General features: G+C 37.5%; 2 protein-coding genes across 2 annotated transcripts in view; both read right to left on the minus strand.

Annotated features, from left to right (window-relative positions):
- Window positions 1-1,564: 1,564 nt before the first annotated feature.
- OstDelta (oligosaccharide transferase delta subunit) lies at window positions 1,565-17,550 on the minus strand. Its single transcript, XM_071585930.1, has 13 exons — window positions 17,465-17,550; window positions 16,893-17,083; window positions 16,669-16,794; window positions 14,549-14,703; window positions 14,241-14,383; window positions 10,553-10,725; window positions 10,051-10,283; window positions 7,342-7,554; window positions 5,955-6,159; window positions 4,034-4,231; window positions 2,595-2,690; window positions 1,960-2,035; window positions 1,565-1,786 (listed from the first exon to the last, which is right to left on the minus strand). The coding sequence occupies exons 1-13, from the start codon at window positions 17,472-17,474 to the stop codon at window positions 1,647-1,649; spliced, it is 1,959 nt and encodes a 652-aa protein (XP_071442031.1). The 5' UTR covers window positions 17,475-17,550; the 3' UTR covers window positions 1,565-1,646.
- Window positions 17,551-18,382: 832 nt separating this feature from the next.
- pps (protein partner of snf) overlaps window positions 18,383-21,189 on the minus strand; it is a 98,751-nt gene continuing 95,944 nt past the window's right edge. The window contains exon 25 of the mRNA XM_071585635.1: window positions 18,383-21,030. Within this exon, the coding sequence (XP_071441736.1) occupies window positions 18,383-21,030 (2,648 nt within the window). The remainder of the gene's footprint in view (window positions 21,031-21,189) is intronic.

The raw sequence follows: 21,189 nt of genomic DNA on the forward strand, positions 1-21,189 counted from the left end.
ACGTGTAGAGCTGACGAAAGACCAATTTCATTGACGATATTCATTTCATTGGTGCAACATGTATCTATCACCTCACCATTGTATTCTGGACATGACGCAAGAAAATTTAGGAGACCAGAAATCATTACCAAATATTCTTCCCACATCAAAATGGATGTAGTATTCAACTTCCACCATGTATGCCATTCAATTTCATATTGCTTTCCACACTCATCAACCGCTCCCACAAACCATCTCCTCTTCTCTTTTTCCATCCTCCCTCATACATGTTGATCAATGTATCTCCCTAGAGTTTCCCATCACTCTCAAAAATGTGTAGTAATGCATGATTATACGGGATGCAAACTGACAATTAAACTGTAATGTTGGCCATGGCCTTTGCCAAGGGGTTTACGCAGAAATCATACATCGCCACAAAAATATATGTATGGACTAATTAATATTTCCTTAGCATGGACCATGACTTTGAAAAGATTAAGTGCATGTGTTCTGATAACCCCAGAGCTGCGTTTGCTGGAGAATGTAAATTGCTCCTGCAAAGGTCACCAATGTCAGTTAAATCTTAAGGTAGAGCCAGGAAATCGATAATCCTTAATGTGTCAGCTATTAAGTGATATTTATTGTCTCTAGTCCTGACGCCCCAACTGCAGGTATCAACAATGCTAGCATCACTGACCTTTCCTTGTAAGGGCATTTATTGGCCGTGGTTCAAATTAGCCACAGCATGATTCTGCTATCGTCTAGGATCACATTGTGAAGTATCCCTACTATTACAAATTTAAAATGTTCGAAGGTTATATCGAGCTTCAGTCAAACACAAGGAACATTCAATAGACTAACAATTTCACTGTCACACCTTTCAATGGTTTGCCATGGTGGGATAACGTTCCCACTTGCCATGCAAAAGGTCGTAGGTTTGAACCCCAACTAGGTTGGTTTTCCTCCACCTCGAGCTTGGGTGGTTGTGAACTTCCATGCTATGTTCAGGGATCAGCAGCAGAAGGGAATAGAAAGTCTCAATTTCACCCAAATAAAAAAGGTGATAAATAAATGGTTTGCTGGTACAATTGGGGGAATTGATTTTCCACTACCTGAGCGATGTAAAATAATTTCCAAGGGATCAAACCAATGATGCAGGTACTAGATAATGCATTAGGAACCCGCAGACCCTTATTTATAGTGCACTTAGAGTAGACTGGAATGAAAGCTAAGTATTCCAGAAGCCATCTTCTCTGCACAGTCCCAAAGCAGGGTGAAAATTGTCCTCCGATATGAATAATAATTGCAATATAAAAATAACCAATGATGATGGGACTTTGTGAAAAAATATGAAATGCACACAATAGTTTATAGACACTTGGGATTCCCAAATTAATTGGTTATGGGCACGGGAGAGTGACATGGGTTTCCTGATACATGTTTAACTTCATCACTGTTGATTTGTGTACTTCCACTGTCAGTACAAAATTCAGCTCATTACACAAAGTTTTAACACAGTGGCAGAGGAAGTATGAATGCAAATTTAAAAAAAAGAGGCTTAGATTAAACATTAAATGACCATTGATAACTTAAAAAAATTTCTTATTTCAAAGACATCCAACATTCAAAACATTTTCATGGAAAACAAAAAAATCCAATACAATAATTCAATGCTTTCTTTCGCTCGCTATTTTAGACAACATTTTGTTCCCACAAAGGAATGTTACGACACCCACTCCCAGCAAGTACTTCAATGTCTGGAACATATTTAGCTGCAACCAGAATACTCCAAACAGGGCAAATATACCTGAAAAATAAGGGGCTACATTAACTAATGATCAATAATAATGATAAATTTTCATCAAACTTGCAATAAAAATCAGAAAAGTAATATCATCCCAGTATTTATCAGGAGAACGAAAGTTTAACCAACATCATTCATTACACAAGCATGCAGATGAAAGAGAGAAAAAGTGTTACCCCCTAATCCAACATGGAATCCAATTGCACTCAACGACAAGGGAAACGCTGATATGTTTATTCCAAGCTTCAGCCACTGCAATTATAAAAAGCAAAGAGGTTAGCCTGTGTGTCCAAACAAAATGTACCTCAACAACTGGTCATAAATGGATAATTAAATAAAAGCCTTATATATTACATCTCATTCCTTAATGAATGCCAAAAACTTCACTTGGGTTAATCAATATGAATCACAAATTTTACTAGATTCAACAAATAATCCAGTGACAACGAGATAGTATTTAGAAAACCATTCCTCTTTTGCGAAAAGGTTTTCATTAGTATTCAGTGAAGTGCAGGTTCTGTAATAGCCTTGGTTTTGGACCACACTGACATTTACCACAGTCTCTAGCGAAGCATCAAGTGATCTCTCAGATGTAAAAATAATATTGTTCGCAAACAGAATTTCCAAATCAACTATCCAATTCCTCACTTAAAAAAACATCATTTTTCTTACAATTTCATTAATGTTTGATTTACTTAGGCATTTAGATCAACTTTCCTAGAAACACACGAGAGGTCACCTAGTCAGTAACACAAAATGAATGATTGCATGCCAGGCTATCAAATTTAGAAAAACTCAGATGAAAACATACCAAACCAAAGAGAATGAGGAGAGGCAGGCAGACTAATCCAGTGAAGAGATTGGACACCATCACTGGAGGCCGTTTCTCAGGTTCCCGGAACAAATGCTAGAGAAAATGATTTTCTTAATTACAAAATATTCGCAGGGCGACGGCACAACTAACCACGCTCAAGAGAACTACAATTGAAACAATATTGAGTACCTCCAATTGGTATTTTGTACACTTAATTAGCATTTGGAATATGTCATTGGGTATGAAAAAAAGTGAATTAATTGAAACAGCTCAGGCTAAACCTAAGTTTCAACTACAGTCAGCCAAAGTAACAATGTTTTTTGATTCCATTAGAAGTAGTGATGTTCAAATTCACAAAATTTATAAATGATACATAAGAAAAACAATTTTTCTCCACGAGTTTGTCAATACCTTTTGGGGTTTTCTTTGTTCAGTATGTTTGCTGGCAAAAATTTAAGCATTAAGTAAATAATAATGAAACATTTATAAAAGATGTGGAGACAAAGCACCAGGCAATGATAACCACAAAATATTATATGGATACAAAAAACTGCAAAAAAAATGTCCCTGCAAATGCATCTAAGATAGAATTACGGGTACAACACAAGCAGGGAAACCTTGCAATTTTTAAATTACAGGTCAAAATAAAGAACTGCTTTTGGAATTTGAAAATTATTTTCAAAGCCTACATCATACTATGGACTGCTCAATTAAGGGATTAAGATAAAATGGGTTTTATATGCAGAGGCCACCATAGAACATAAAACAAGCATGAATTGGATCATGTAAAATTGAGATCACATAGCACTATCTTATTATTTATCGACTTAATTGGGCGAGGTTGGGACTAATAGTCCCTTCTTCCACCTAACCCTACATTACAGACATTATATTGAAGACAATCACATACAACCAAGCCCTAGATGGAGGGAAATCCACCTAGGCGGGAATCGAACCCGCGACCTTTGGGTTGGTACGCGAGGACGTTACCCCGCTGCCACCGAGGCCGGCACTATGGATTTCATTACGTGTACACAAACCTTAAATCAGTAACAAGTTACTCATGTGTTCATACCCACACAGGCTTGCTTCATGGAACAAACCTGAGCAAAAGTGAGTAAATGAATAATTAATTTACCAATGATTTGGAGGTGATTAGGTCATGGTGAAGTCCTAATCCCAACGAGCATTGGATAATTCCAAGAATAATTTGATAAGAATAATGGAGGCAACATAATTATTCTCACAACAACTTTGTCATGTGATAATTACAACAAATTAAAAATATCTCTCATAAAATAGCAGTCTAACATTTTTTTAATAATGCTATCAAAAAAGGAATTGTGTATAAGAATTATATGGCATAAAATTGCCGAATTGACCACCAAGGTGTTCATGCATTAATTTAATTCACACAAAACAATTCTTAACCTTACCTGAATTTCAGGTTTAGGAAGGTATGGACTTGGTGTTGCTTCTTTGGGCTGCTCTACAACTTGGGAATCTGAAAATTTGAGCAGCACATCCGCAACAGGCCAGGAAATGGCATTGGAAATTGTAGCATCTCCGATCACAAGATCCAAGGAATATTTGCCCGAGAGGTGGTTGAAATCCCCTGCTCTTCCACTGACATCCTGTCACAAATACAAAAATCAATGATTATCCCCTTGAGTGTGATTCTTCACAACCAGTAATTAGCTCAAATACCACTTCAATTTTAGATGATAATAAATAGATCAAAATAATTGAATTAGAAAAAACAAAAGTCACACGCAAGAATACATTCATGATATCCTAAAAAATGACTCATTTTAAGGCATGACCCACTTAATTCAGCAATGAATTCAACAATCTTAATTCAGCGTCTCACAACAGAGGTCCCAAAAGAGATGCCTCGTAGAAGTTAGTAGTCTAACAGTATCTCTCAGGCAGAAAACCCAAAACGGCAAGTGAAGGGAACCTTCCTGCATTCACTTTCAACTGGAAATTCTTCCAGACATCTGCTTAATTCCAGAGTTTCCCAAAAGGGTGGAATTCCCAGTTTGCTAAACACTGCGTTGATGGCCTAAGGTTTTGCTAAAGGATAAAATATCCATTACTGTAGGCATTAACCAATAAAAAACCATAAGGGTAAATTGAAATAGTTGGGCAATATTTCTGTGTAGAAATAAAAAAAATTATCTCCAAGAATGCAATTTTTTTAACATTGCCAAAAGTAGAGGCTGAATTACAATAAAAGCAGTGGCATAGATCCTGGAAAGTTCGGGATACATGCTATTAATTATCTGGAGTCCAGTAGGAGATCTGATTTCAGTATGTCCTCTCAATTAAGATACCAATGAAAAGGATTTAATCCAAGTCAAGGTACAGTCGAATGAGATGTGATGGTATCCTTGAAAGAAGGGACATTTGAGTGTTGGATCAGCCAGCAACACTTTCAAACCAATCTTATCGCAACATCATCTATTTGGAACATTCAACGGCTCAGTGCAAACATACCAAAAACTTGAATTACTTATACAAGAAATGTCACTTGTACTATACCTTCCAACCTCAGCTGATCATAGCTACAATTTTCTCGGAAGTAAAACACTAGGCACACTACCACTAGAAAATGAAGAGAGGTGCTCTCTCAGTATTCTAGATATTTCATATTTTTAAACAATCATCTCCCATCTAATCTGAATCAAAAACCAATGTATCCCACATGATTCACTCACAAATAAAACAGGTTTTAAAAGGAGGCGACATGGGGAACTCACTTTAGCACTTTTAACAAAATCTCAAGTTACAATACTATACATGTAGATGAGATTTGCAAGTGCATGAAGTCCTGATGTGAAAATTTGTGCTTGGATCTTAGTACCCATCAATGGGTACTAAAATGGGTATCTGTTGTCATGCTCCGGACTACTTCCAGCATTAGATTAACATGAAACTAATATTTGAGAAACCAAAAGAACTTTTTGCAATTTGTATTCTGGTTGTGTGTGCTTATTGTTCTTTGATTACTTACAAACGATTGCCAATTACCTCCAGATTGATTCAATTATCCTAAAAAAAGTTTTTTTCATTATGAAATTAAATAATTATGGCCCACTCTATTGCATTCCCTTCAGACTAGTGCAAGCACAGCATATCGTAAACATTTTTTGCAATTTATTTAAGTCAGTAAATATGCCACAGAACATTAAACTTAAGAGCTAGCCAGTGAGAAAGCCCGGTTACTATTTAGGATGACTTGCAACCATTGAACCAAACCAAGAGGTTGGCAGCAACTCAAAAATCATTCACACTCCAAGTCCTCAAGGGGCACAAAAATCACTTCCAATTCCAATAAGCAAGAGTTGTCCTTACCATATCAAAACGATACACCTTGCTCTGATCTGGCTCCGCAACAAACACAATTTCCTGAGAAGTTTTCAAATTGGTCAAGCGAACAAATGCTTGATGAGCCAGAGAGATCTTTTTCGAGTGAAGGTCTTTCAGAGTGAAACGCAGCATTAACTTCTGGTGTCTGTCAGCCTCCACAATGGCAGCCAATTTGTTGGGATGCTGGCACCTTGAGACAGAGTTGAATTATGAAACCATTAAGAAAACTAAAACAATGCTACCAACATCATATGAATTGCACAAGTGAAATCATATTCTTGATCGAAATTATCAATGACAATTTAAGTGAAATTCCATTAGTACTTTTCATTGAACACTATCAATTTTAAGAAATACGTTATCGCTGATTAACTCTTCCAAAGATTCGTTTTTATTTCCACTATATTAAACTTGCATACTCTTTTTAAAATTTAACACCCAATTACTTGAACTATGTGTAGTTCAGAAAGGGCACATCAGGGACTTGATCCATAACATCGGAGATGCTTGAGACAAAATAAACTACAAAATGTTTTCTAAATGAAGCCATTACCAAATTAGGTATGAGGAGGGATTTTCAAAGGTGAAATACTGAAGAAAAAAATAATTAGTCGAAATAAGACAAATAGTAGTTGTTTTATATGTGTGAATAATAGTAGTATTTAGGGGAGGCAACCGACAGCTGAGGTCATTTGCACCATTAGGGATGGACAGGAAAAGATGGAAGGGTGGAGAGAGAATCAGCCTACTCTAAACGAAAGGGGCTAAGGGGTCCCATCTAACAGATGGCGTACTCACTCAAAGTGCTCCTCACAAAGCAACTCGAGTAGGGGTAGGGATAACACTGAAAAATATCTGCCGTCTCCAGGATTCTAAGTCAGGCCTTCAGGGTGGGAAGCCAGTATATTAGCCACCGCACCATCCCAATCCTCATGACAAATAATTTCAAACTTATTTAACTTATGAGAAATTGAAATGAAATAAAGTATTTTTCCCATAACTGTAACAATCCTTTGTGTAGAACAGAGGATGACAGAAGAGAAATCTTTCATTACTGAACAGCTTTTAAACCTCCTTCTTCCATACAACCGAATTCTAACAAATCCGTTTGATGAAAAATGCTTGAAACCAATTTTTATAAAATTTGATTTAAAGCATCTTAGGTCATTGTTGATCCCCCATGATATAATGAAATCACATTGGATGTTTTCCGACAAAATAGACATCCTGTTCCAGTTTAAATTGAATTAATGCAGTAGGACAACTGCCTCCTAAATGCCTGGAAAACCAACACAGGGTGCGGAAAATATAAAAGCGGCTCTTAGACGAGTAGTAACAAAATCAAACCAGTATCCATTCTAAAATTACTTACTTGATCAGCTTTGGTGCAGTTGTTTGGTCGGCATCAGCCGTGCCGATCTCTGCTGCCTCCAGGGACACTGGACCTAATACTTTAATTGGTAGGTGAGCTCCAGATAGACCAACTAGCCTTGGATCAACCGTACCCCCAACTGATACTACTAGCTCATAAAAGCCCCTTTCCACACCACTGCCTTCCTTCAATAAGTTAATCTCATACAAAGTCCTGCACAAAATAAAATGAACACTCATTAATACACATTCATGAGATGCCAATGCAATAAAAGCTTACCTTGAAACAAAATTACAACACCTACGCTATTATCAGTAAACACTAAAAGACATTTTGCTAACACAATCCGTATTGCATGTGCACTTTTTACAAGCATAACAAGCAACCTAGAACGTGCTGAAAATGTATCAGAGAAATTGCCAATTCAACTTATATACTGAACCATTCAAATTTCTTCTGAAAAATTTGCTTTATCCCAACCGTATAACTGCCAGCACATGTTGGGAGCACTGGAGCAAAATATTGGGAAACTAGCATCCACTCAGAACCAACTAGTTGACCTGAGCTTCAGTTCAATGCTTTCTATTGCAATGTTACTGGGCTAATAGATCCCTTCATTTCTCACAACTTGGCTTAAGAAGAATTTACCATACAATTGCACCTTCAACGCGGTGAATTTTATCCGTAAGAGTACGATGTAAAGAAATGTTAATCAAGCAGTTACACATTTTACTCCCAATATCTAAGCCATTTTGGCATTTTAGAATTTTTTCCAAGCCAAGAGCATTCAGCAACGAATATAAGTTTTAAATTATTGTCACACCAATCTCATGTGGGCAGGACCTTAGCGTGCTAAAATTTAAATGCATACATGTAAGTGCAAGTAGAGATTGAATTGCGCGAGTGAACTCAAAAAGACTGCTTCCATGGCATTGCTTTTAGTAATTTGTTCACCATTATTAAATTTGACATGGATGACCAATGTTGCTCTCCATCACCAAGGACAATCCAAATGATAAAAATAATAATATGGTCATTCATGATGGTTTCATGGATGACCCTTTATAAATTGTGGGCTTGATGCCAACAGCCAAGGTGAAATGGCAGTAAAGCGGCTTCACTAGATAATGATTTCCAACTTGCAAAAGTTTTACCCGTGTCAATTGGGGACTTAAATACTTAAAAAATTTTTACCTGCAAAATAATTCCCAAAACGAGGTATACACAAATACAAGCAAAAAATTGAGCTACAACCATTTAAGTTTTAACATTCATGGCACATCACTGACTTAATCACACAATGAAAATATAAATATGAACTATGATTATCCTGAGCAGTAAATGAAAACATGAATAAAACATAATGACAATGCTTTGGCTGTTCTAACTTGTAAACTATTCCAACACAAAAGGCATAGAGAGCAAGAGATACGAGCAAATAGGCCTTCATTTCTTGAACTAAGGTAATGCCCGAGATGCACTTTAAGAATCCATTCCTTCATAAGGATATGGAAAGAACTGAAAGGCAATATATTAAATTATGCATTAAATTACAGTTAACTGTTGACTTTCCATTTGGCAGATTATCCATGTAACTCTCTTCCCAGCACCTCAAATTCTTAATAAAATCACTATCTTAATGATAATTTATGCTTTGAAACTTCAACATACTTTCTTATAAATGCATCTGAAATACCTGTGCTTTCTCATAAGTTTTTAATGCCACAAAATCAAAAAAAAAAAAGTTTTTTTTATTTTATACAATGTTGTGTGGGCCATACTTACCCACTATCATTTCCCTTGCATTCAATAGTCCACAAAGTTTCATATCCTCCTTTAGGATGAGAAAGTACAGTTTAACTAAGCAAAAAATAAGTTATTAAATATTTTTACTGTAGTATTTTAATTGGTATCACTAGACAAATATAAATCTGTATCAGCAATCAATTGTTAATATTCACCCTTCACCAATCCTTGTTTTTTCCATGGCTACGTGCTTGGTTTAGCTTTCTGAGGAAAATACGCTGCATTAGCCACTTAATGGTTTAGTTGTTTTAACTATACTGTATAACTCTTCCCTTATAAAATGGCCGAACAGAAAAGAAAACAATGCCATTTCCATTGCTAAAAAATCACGAATTTATCACACAGAATGAAAAAAAGTCACCATACATAAATATATATATATATATATGACCATATTTTCCACATGATTCAGTTATCTGTGTTTTTTGATTTCCCATGCACTCATGCTAGTTTACCGTAATTATTAACTGTCTAAACAACATATTTGCATATCGAGTGATTGAAAGTCACTAAACACAGCAACTGGACAAACTGGAGGATGATTCCACCCATTTATCGCACGGTTGTACTCTGGTCCCTCATTTCTTTGAATGCGGAAATTTCAGCGTAGAAATTAATTACCTTGACCTGAAATTGAACCCCAAAGTTTCAACAAAAGGATAACTGAGTCACTCTCTCGCATTTCTTTGAATTTGCCAAATCATATTCCCTTGCCCTAACAGCCAAATTTGGTAGCTTGCCTCCAATTTATTACGGGGAAAAAAGTGGTTTACAGCAGTTAAATGATTTCATTATTGATACCCCCATGTCAAACACTTTCGAATATAAGCCTCATGTTTTAACTCAACAAAATGTGTCTTATTAAGTTAGTAAAATTATGAAATTAAAACAGGTGACACTCACTTATCAGAGGTGACGGGGATTAAAGGCTTCCCTGAGAGCACAGTCACTGCAGATCCGATGTCTTGGGTGGGCCCAACGAGCCTGATGGCAGAATCGGCCGTCACAATTGGCAATCTCCCTTCCAACGTAGGAAGAACACGCCCAAACACATCCGACACACGCACTGAGACGAGTGGATTTTCTGGAGTTAAGGAACGACCGCCAGCCATCGTTACACAGGCAGGGATGTGGAACTGCAAAGAGTACAGAATATTGCTACATTTGCTAATAAAATATCCCAAAATGATCATTTCGAATCTGATATCCATTTATTGAAAAAGATATGTAGTGATTTAAACAAAATATTCCAATTGTACACCAAGAAAAACTCAAAGAATTGAATCTTGTGATTTAGTTGTCATTTTTACCTAATTTCAAAGAAACAAAAATTTTGAATTTTGTTTAAACCTTAATTCTTAACTAAGGCTCAAAAAATAAGCAGAGAGAATCCAATGAAACTTACCTTATTATCAGTAAAAACTTTCAGTACTTGAAGAAGATGGTAAGCACCCTTGGGTAACTGAACAGATTTACGACTGAGGAAGTAATTGGCAAATTTCACAGCCTGTACATTATTGATTGGAGGAGCTTTTCCCATCACATCTGAAAGCTTGTATGTACCACCAATTATCAATGCTGAAAATTGAGAAAAACATCAATTGAAATATGATAACAACACCTGGCTACAAATCAACAGCAAATGATATTACGAAAAAAACTATCATTCAATTACAGTTATGACAAAGAACACAAGTTTACACAACTTGATGTTCAAGACCAAACAGACTATATTCTATCATGGCGTCTACATGATAAAATAAACAAATTCTTACATTTAAGTTGATTGCATACACATCTGAGATGGAATTAAGGACATTGTCCTTAGATGTGATTTTTTCAGGTTACATACACTGCCCAGATGCGCGTACGCATGGGCAGAGAAACTATGAGAACAAAACAAAGGTTGATTTGTACAAGAAAGAGGAAGACTAGGTTGAACATTAAAGAAAGAAGGCATAAACTAGAGCAGGTTGAACTTCCCTAGGTAAAAAGTGTTTGGGGGTCAAGATGGTCAGAGTAGTAGGGGAGTTGGTGACAGGGATGCCTAGTAAGGATGCCAAGCATAGAATAGGGAAACCATAATATGGAAATTGATTTTGTAAAACACACTTGGTCATTCAAACAAAATGACCAAGACATATATTGGAGGCTTGTGCCATGTGTGAGAGTGTAAAGAAGGACAGTAGACAAGTTAAATGAAAATCAAAATAGGAAATCTAACCAACCAGTGTAAAAACCCAAAGGAGGCCGGAAAACTGATTCAGAGCATTTGAACATGCCATTGAATGCTGAAGACAGCACTAAGTTGGAGAATGTTGGGCAAGTGAGGAATGGGTAGGACGGGGAGAGGCATGTTGGACGGAATGAAGGAAGAATGTATACAGCATTGAAGCAAAGTTTATCATAGCGTGAGGCGTCAGGGTGTCTTTCTAGGCGAGTAATGCAGCAATGTAGTCATTCTGTCCACCCAAAACATACCTCAAACACAGCAGACCAATAAATACCTATCAGGACATTGCTGTGCTATGTAATGGAATACACTTTGGGGGCAGAAACATTTTCTGGACCCACAGTGCAAAAATTTTTTCTTATTTCCTATTAGGGGAGAGGTGCTAGCATTCTGCTTATCATGGGTGGCTTAAAAAAATCTAAACAAAACCTTTTTGTACTCTTAAATTGAAACGGCAAAGATGCTTCATCGATGCCTGTATCCCACATGATTCACTCACAAATAAAATGAATTTAAAAGGAGGCGACATGGAGACTTTAATTTAGCACTATACAAGCATTCCAATTTGCAATATTATCTTGCAACTGAGAATGCAAAGTGCATTGTTTACTTAATTACAAAATACTGAACTTGAGTAATCATACTCGGCTCATAATGAATGATAACTATAACGAAACTAAAATTACTCCATCTCATAATCCCCTCATACACAGACAGCACCAAGAAATTTATTTTACAATTCAAGATAATCTTAATTTCATTTTATTAAGCTATAGATAGTAAATGTCATGAATTTCAACACAAAGAAAATTTAAAGTCTATAACCAGTAAAGAGATGCTGAGAAATGGACATTTCAAACTTTGCTTTAACGTGTCAATCGTAAATTGTAACACTTTTTGATAATTTTTAAAATTCTGTTGGTCAAAAATATAAACCCTACTACTTCTGGGATAATTATTTTCACAAGTAACCAACAACATTTTGAAAAATGACAAGCATATCAAAAGTGCAAAAATAATTAATATCTTGACCGGGACTTGAACCAGATTTTTCAACTCACTACTTGGTAACTATCGATGAAACGCCATTTACACTGAAATCTGGAGGGGGGGGGGGGTTAATTATTATTATTATTACTTTTTATTTGCCCAGAGATCACAATACAAAAATACCAGGTGGGTGAAGTATGTACATGATATAAGGCACGTCAATGAGGAGCAAAGACACAGGCTCAGTTAAGATACATAAAAGAATAGATGCTCATAGTTACATAAGTGTTTGGTACAAACCCATGAACATCGGCTGTAACATGCACATACAATATCAAATTCAGAAAAATCATTGATCACAAACATGAATCAGACCATTACCATTGCTAGAAACTAAAAGTATGAACTTACTGGTCGGGAATATTGTTGAGATATTCATCAACCGAGTAAAACATATTGCGTTGTAGATATCTTTTTAGTTTATGCCTGAATACGGCAGTTCCCTGTGTATCCTTGATACTTTTGGGTAGTTTGTTAAATAATCTGATGCCCATTTCATTGGGTCCTAATTTCAATGCTTTAGTTCTTATATTCCCATAATGGAAGTCATTCCTGCCTCTGGTGTAATGATGATGATAGGCAGAGTTAAGAGAATAGTTGCCGATGTTATTTTTTATATATAGAATTAAAAACATAATGTAGATGCATGGGAGTGGTAGCAAAATGCAACCTAGAGCCCCTATTCTTTGGCCAGGAGATATCTTTAAGGAGCTGTATTTTCGTGTGTACATATACAGATCTCTAAAGCTCCCTACAGATGCTCCATATACATCTTCTCTGCATACAAACGCTCTGAATGAATTTCATGGTTTGAGGTGCAACTTCATGAAAATTCAAGATCAGTGAATAAATAAACTTGGTATTTTTTCACACAAAACTTTTAACATTACTGGTTTTGATGGATAGGCGACCTGATGATCTTGTCTATGTGCTGTATTATACAGTTTAGGTGCAAAAATATTCGAAATTTATTCTTTAAGTGAATGCTCTGAGGAAAATCTTAAATGAAGTATAAAATAGCTTAGGAGTGCATACGATCATGAAGTTTGATAACATGTTTAACCTATACAAAAAGCCAAGAGCTTACACTGCACACGATAGTGTGTTTTTCATTAAAATACCAACATGAAAAACCAAAAGTAATGCATTTGTCATGGAAAAACAAAAGATTAAGCTGTGATAAGTAAAAATTAAAGGAAAGAATGGTGTGAATCCAATATTCTCTGGATTAAATCTTCGATAATTCATCATTGTGAAATGAGAGAACAACAACCAGAAAGGCAAGAGTGGAACCCACTCATGTAACTCAACAGCATGTGAAATTCAGATCAGTGGGGGGCCAGTTCCTTCCCCTCGGCCACCTCTGGTTTCCCAGGAAGATCGGGCACTCAAAAAATGAACAGCTCCAAGGATATGCATACAGGTAACCCTTGGAATCCAACCTGGGGCCCCTGATTAACCCCTACCCCCAGGCTACTACATCCTACTGAATAATTTAAAGAAAGAATTATTTAAAAAAACCACAAACACTGTAATCAACCCAAGGGTCAGTTTGAGTCAATGAACCACTAGTTTCAATGATCTTGGGCAATTTTCATTCATTTACAATGATGTATCCTGTGTTTTAGCACATGGTATGCTGACAAAGAACTAGGAGAAGTACAGAAGTTGTTTCTACAGATACTATATTGAGTGGTACATTATCCTGGGCTTTTACGGAATGTGATACATAATGCAATGCAAACAATTACCTATTACCGAATTAAGCTTAAGTAATAAGTTTAGCCGATTTAAAGGAAGAACAACGTACCTGTAATGCTCAAGCCACCTTCAAATTGTAAGAATTTCCCATCAACCTCATCAGCTTGGACAATTGCATCTTCAATCCTCTCAAAGGCAAATTTTCCATCTTGAGGGCCCAATGCTGCTGCGATGTGAAAGGTATATCCCATACTGCATGATAAAGAGAACATCAAAAAAGATACCAAACACTGTAGGAAAACGTTTTTGGGAACTTACTAAAGATAGCCATGGACCCAAGAGACCTGTGTATTCCAAGTCTCATATTACATCCAAAATGAAACTTACTAAACATCGATTCATAAATACCAAACTTACTTCAATAGGCTGTCATCCTTTTTAAGAGCAGCTTGCAACTGCTTCACCAACTTCTTCGCATCTGGAACTTTCTCATTTAGATTCTGCAAGACATGCACCGCATAATACAGGTCGACTATGGAGGACGTTTCATCATAAATAACATCGGAAGCAACCTAAAAACAAAAGTAATCAATCAGATTTGCATCCAAGATATCAAAGTAACCCTGGCGGTTGAATGATTTCACAAAGACAACAGATATTGATTGACAATGATTAGACAAGGAAAAAAGGAAAGGTGCGAAACAAGGAGACAATAAACTTAATTAACCTCGTGGATATTAGCTTTTTAACTTGACCAGTCCCCCACATTATCAATAAAAATGGAGTTTTTACATTACTTAACAATAAGGAATTTAGAGGCATATTCACTAAAAGCACAACAATATTGCGGAAACAAGATTTGGTATCTTAAGATACGATAACTTTCACAAATGAGTAAAATAGCCTCGAATTAATTACATTAACAATTTGTTGCCAGATAATCCAAAACCTGAAAATTGCCACCAGGCACTCTATAATAGTCTGATGTAAAGTCATGCTATTACAACTTTAACTAATGGAATTATTCCCATTTTTAATGAACGCACCGTCGACAAAGAGTTTTTAAGATACTTAAGTTACCAATAACTATGGATGCCGTTTTCCCCATTCTCAGAGTATAAGTTTAGACATTAAGTTTCGAAAATTCATAATTGTCCACTATTTGTTCATATGAAGTAAAAGCATTATATTACTCTTCATGCTATACAAATAATTATTACATTGAAAATATTGGCAGTATACCGTTTAGTACAAAAAGCAACAAACATAGCATTCTTTCTTTGTACTTCCTTTTTCTTTCCAGTTAAATAAAATACATTGATGAAACCCATGATCATAGCAAGATTCCACCATTACTAGCTTTAAAAACCCGAATGCCGTAACAGAAATATTTATTTATTTATTCAGTATAAGTCCGAAAACAGCACATTTTGGCCTTTACATCGAACTAATAACAACGATAACAATGGTCACATTTACAAACACCCAAGCCCTAGATGGAGCGAAACTCACCCAGGCGGGAATCGAACCCGCGACCCTTGGAATGGCAGACGAGGACGTTACCGGGTAAATGAACCTTTATACAACAGAGCCAAACTAAAGAAATGTGGAACAACGTTTTACGACCTCCTACTTTGATTGGACTATTATATGTTAACAGGTTTAATTTGCAAAATAACAATAAGAGTAATTCATTAGAATTAATGAAGTTTACTTGATCAGCCTTTGTGATGGCTTTCACACGAATTTTTCCCTTACTCTTATGCAGATTGGGCAAGCCAGTTAAGTGTACCAAAACAAGGCATACATCTGCCTTCCACATCAAACCTACATAAATAAGAGAAAATGCAGTAATATGAAACAATAAAGAGGATTTCTTCCTTCGGAAAATAAGTCTCAAGGTAATCCACCATTACATACCTTTTTTAAACCTATTTCTTTACTATTTACCACACTGGATTTCAAAAAGCCGAAAGGAAATTTAAGGAAAGAAAATACTTTTTGGGGATTTGATTCTAAGTTAAGTTTCAGTGAACGAATGCACACTAGTCCAGGAATTGAATATTAGCCAACTAAGTAAATCCGGAGTAAAGTAAGGAAGTCATTTAGTTTATTGGGATGTCCCAGCACAATTTATAACCGTACATATTTCTAGAGACACTGCACCGTCCGAGACTCGCTACAAATGCCGGAAAGTGGCAAATCCGTGCCAGCAAATTGAGTTTCTGGAGCTATAGCCAGCAAAAGCAAATCACAAATGCAATATAAACTCTTTTATCGTACAACTCTCAACAGACGTTATCGGAAGCAAACTCAATTGGCGACACTCAAATTAATAATACAAAAATGGTTAAAAGAATATATATTACTGTACACATTTAGGGGGAGCAATTTATTCGCATAACTTCACACGTGCTCTAAGAACACATGCAATTGCATGCGAGAGGTCTTTATCTAACTTCCTCATAACCTGCAATCAAAATTAATATTAGACAAAACACGCTCTGGGTGAAGAAGGATCACATTTTCCCATTTACCTTGGCCAGTGTCTTCGGTAATGTTCCTTGACAAGTTCCCAAAGTTTTCCATGATGCAATTGCATAATAACCGGCTTCCACTGTCGGCGGGCTACTGACGGATGAAATAATGAATTTACATTTGTCCTAAGGAGAAATAGGTTCCAACGTCATACTAGTGATAATAGAGTGTAGGAGGAAAAAACTTATCTGCAGTCAGAACACGTGGCAACATATGTACTCACCTGCACCGATGGTATAGCCTCTTTTAAAATATTATACCCAGATATTGAATAGTATAAAGAATTCAATTCATTCGTTTGGAATGCATTTGTAAAAACATTTTTCAGCCGAGCTTTGTCCGACGCAGATAAATAAGAAAATACGTTCGTGGAGCCGGCGTGCCCCACAACCGCCAGAGCAAGAAGAAATGCACCTGAAGAAAAAAACAAATGCACACCACTCCTAACACACCAGAATAACGACTGTGACATCCACAATCTACACGGATAAAAATAAAATATGCACAATTGAACATTTAAGTCTATATTTTTTCATGAATATAAATTTATTCAACAAAATTATACAACTTGTAGCAATAAAAACTAAAATTTCAATTACAATCACTAATTTGGTGCATAGGCTTCACTGATATAACCAACTAAACAAGTGATTCGAAATTAAGTCAGACGACCCCATAATCCTTTCAAATTAAACACTACTTGAAATAAGTTTTAAATGGTATTAAATCCCACGAAGCAAACTACATTTGGAAAAGCAATAATATTAACCTCGGGAATAAAAACCGGCTACTTACTGAGCTTCATGGCAGAAATACGCGGCTGATGTGTACGTGGTTATTGCAAACGCTGCCATCTACGTGTTGAAAATGTGAACTACAAGTTCCACCAAATATAAAATCAATATGCGCAACAATAAGCCCTCTTCTGAGCGGCTGCAATGGTGCAAAAAATCATCAGTTTAAAATGCAAATATCATTAAAACAAAGTACGCACTACCTTTTCATATTGATTCTTCCGAGCGGCGAGAGTCCAAGTCAGAAATAACGCACAAGTATTTATCATAATTTTAATGTAATTTATATGATTTGATGAGTGCAAAGACTTATTTGACAATAATTTCCTGCTAACCGCTACTAACCATTTTATTTACAAAACGCTTCTTCGTGTACGTTCGTAACGTAAAACCTATTTGCCACCTTCAATCAAATTTTGGCAAATACACCTATCGTAAAAAAGGGGTAATGATATTATAGACGAGAATTACTTGTACTTTTTCTGCAGTTAATCGTGGGGAATAAATGCACACAACTAGTTTCCAACCAGCCGTTCAATGATCACACACCACACCTTGTAGTCTTAAATTTTCTTTTCACTGATAAGCTTGCTATGTTGTTTAAGGTATTTCTCCCCTGCCAGGCATTTAAAAACACTCAATTATACACACTAAAATACTATACATTGGCTTATTTGGGAAAATACATTATTTTATATTTTTTCTCAAATCCATGTGCTTTTTAAGAGGTCTATACCACAATGGTCAAATAATCCCACCACATTTATGGGTAGAAAACTGATTCATCCTAACTGATAAAACTGGGTCACCCTCACAGTCGACACTATTTAATCTTGACAATTTCCTGGTCTCCACAAGTGGTAAATGCTTTATAAGACAAAGGAATCAATCTCTCATAATTTACAACGAAACACTCAGATCAATCTCCATCACCAGAGCCTGATTCAGCCTCCTCATCTTTTGAATGGCGTGCTTTCTTTCTCTCATTTGAAGATGACCTGTGCCACTCTTTGCTTCTGTGACGTGAACGAGACCTGCGATGTGATCTTGAAGAGTGGCCATGACTCTTTCTTGATCTATCATCAGAATCTCTGGAATCAGCTCGAGAACTGCGTTTACTTCTCCTTTCGGTAGAGTCTCTACGCGATGACCTTGATGACCCTTTACTGTCCGAAGAATCTCTCCTTCGTCCTTCTCGGCTTCTTTCTTCGGAATCTTTTCGACTTCTTCGATCTCCTCCTGAATCATGACGACTTCGGGATGGTCTCCTGTCATCAAGCGAACCACCTCGTCTATCACGTGATGCTCGGTCCCTTTCATCCCAATCATGCCAACCGTGATACATTTTCCTGGCATCGCCACCACTCCAACCATAATCACGACCCCCATGGTACTTATTGTGACCTCGAAAACCACCTCGACCTCTATGCCGCCAAGTCCAGCGGTCCCTATGACCACCACGATGATACTGGTACCTTTTTCCATCAATCATATCTTCTCCTTCCATGTCCTCATGCATACCAACAGGTATACCGCCTTCTCCAAGTACATTTTTCTCATCTCGCGACACTAATTCATCCTGTGGGCCAAGAGGGCACCTTTCCATAGATTCCTCCTCAGTCCCAGGTGGAACCAGATCTTCATCTGGTGGTCCGACATAGGATGAGAAGCTTGACGATAGCTGTTGCTGTGATAAGAGGGAAGGACCAGATGAATATGAATGTGATGACTGCAGATTTACTGGCGGTGGGGGATGGGAATAGCTTCTTGGGGGAGAGGTGAATGAAGATGGAGGAGGAATTGAAGTATCAGCCATCATTGACATGTGAGGCCCAGTTGGAAGTTGGCTGCAAATTTCACCAGTTGACGAGACGGATGGCTGACGATGAACGGCTGATTTCTTGGGAAACGTTGGTGAAGGATATGATAATTCCATTTCCAAGCCTGGTGGTGGAGGCTGAGCAGAAACTAATGAATCCATCATTATTTTGGGAGTCCCAGATACGGAGAGGGGACCAGCATTTGAAACTGTAGCCATTGGAAGCATATGTGCCACAGGAACAGGTACTGATGGTGTACGTGTCACAGACTTCATAGGTAATGTTGTTGATGGAGGCACGACAGGAATAGAGCATTGTAATTGAGGTGGCACTCCTATGGTGGACATATTTGATACACTCTTCATATTTACTTGACTACAAGATGTAGGATCAATAATGGGCTTTGGCTCTGTTGCTTCCACCATCTCTGCAGCTTTGGCTATCAGCTCAGCATCTGTCAAGGCACTAAGCTTACTTCCAGTGGAGGTTGTTGGAACTGTACTCTTTGGAGGATCGGTAGGACGACTGCGTGGATCCCTTCGTGGACGTGGATCCTTAGGGGCCAATAACAATGGAATAGTGGGCATTGGAAGCTGTGAAAGGGCCTCTTCCTTCGGGCTTTCTTTCTTCTCCTTCTCTATGTTACTCTGCTTTTCCAATTCGTCTTCAACAGCCTCATCCTCTTCCTCTGCACCACCATAATTCATGACAATAGGGTCCGACTTGAGCGAGAGAACTTTAGGGGCACTGCCACCTGCTCCAGCTCCTTCATCTCTTCTTTTAATACTAGCCAATATCTCCTGGAGGTTGGAAGGCAATGATATATTTGATGTATCGGTTGGCAATGATAAAGGTGGAGGCACAGGATTTATTGATTCGCTAGGTGCTTGGGGTGGGGTGAATGATCTGGAGGGACTATATGCTTCATCTTCATCATCTCTTGGATCTCCACCATTTGTACTAACAGGTGAACAACGAGCTCCGGTACCCATAGAATCTGTTCCCCCAAGAATATGACTGAAACTGCGTAGCATTGTGCTAACACCTAATGGTTCCGCTCCTGGGACGACCGGCTCACTGTTTGCAGATGAAACCATCCCTGAGCCCTTGGGTAACCCACTCCCTCCCATTGCAGAACTAATAGTTTGAATCTGCTGTTTCTGCTCCTCTATCTTACGGTTCAATTCTTCCATTTTTCTGGCAAGCTCCACAGAGTCTTTTGGCGTAGTCAATAATACATCCTCTTCCTCAATCATGCCAATCCTGGCAGCAGCCCTTTCATGAACAGGAATATCACCACCTAAACCAGGTAATAGGGGTCCGGTGTCAGTGTCTGGGTCACTGCCACCTGGACTATATGGTGTGTCCTCATCTTCCATTTTAGCTTTTGAAGCACTAGTTGAGGGACCCCCAATGCTTCCCAAGGTTTTAGGAAGCGAGCCTAATGATTCCACAAAAGGACACAAACTAGTAATTAGCGGAGATAGTGTCATTGGAGCTGAGTTCATGGGAGATTTACTTCCTCCATCTGTGAACACATCTCTCGGCAAAACTGATTTTCGTTTCGTGGCTTGAGGCATTGGAAGAATGCCTGGTACGGGAGGTGAACTGCTGACATGTGGTGGAGTGTATGAACCCTCAATTGCAGGTGGCGGGTGCGGTGGTGTAAAGCTTCCTGGGCACTTGGCAGCATTTTTATCCTCATCCAGGGGCAGAGGTGGAGTGTAACTTCGTTCCAAATTCGGATCTGAAAAACAAATTTTCATATCACATGATAGCACGTCACATACAAATAATATCTACCTCAAACATGAGGATAGAAAAAAATACTGAAATCTTGAGTCACAACTAGATAACTGTCACGAAACAAATTTAACATATAATTATGATCACTCTTGAGTTCACC

This window comes from Hetaerina americana, unplaced genomic scaffold, assembly GCF_022747635.1.
Source record: "Hetaerina americana unplaced genomic scaffold, ioHetAmer1.1.p SCAF_2, whole genome shotgun sequence".
In the NCBI taxonomy this organism is placed as follows: Eukaryota; Metazoa; Arthropoda; class Insecta; order Odonata; family Calopterygidae; genus Hetaerina; species Hetaerina americana.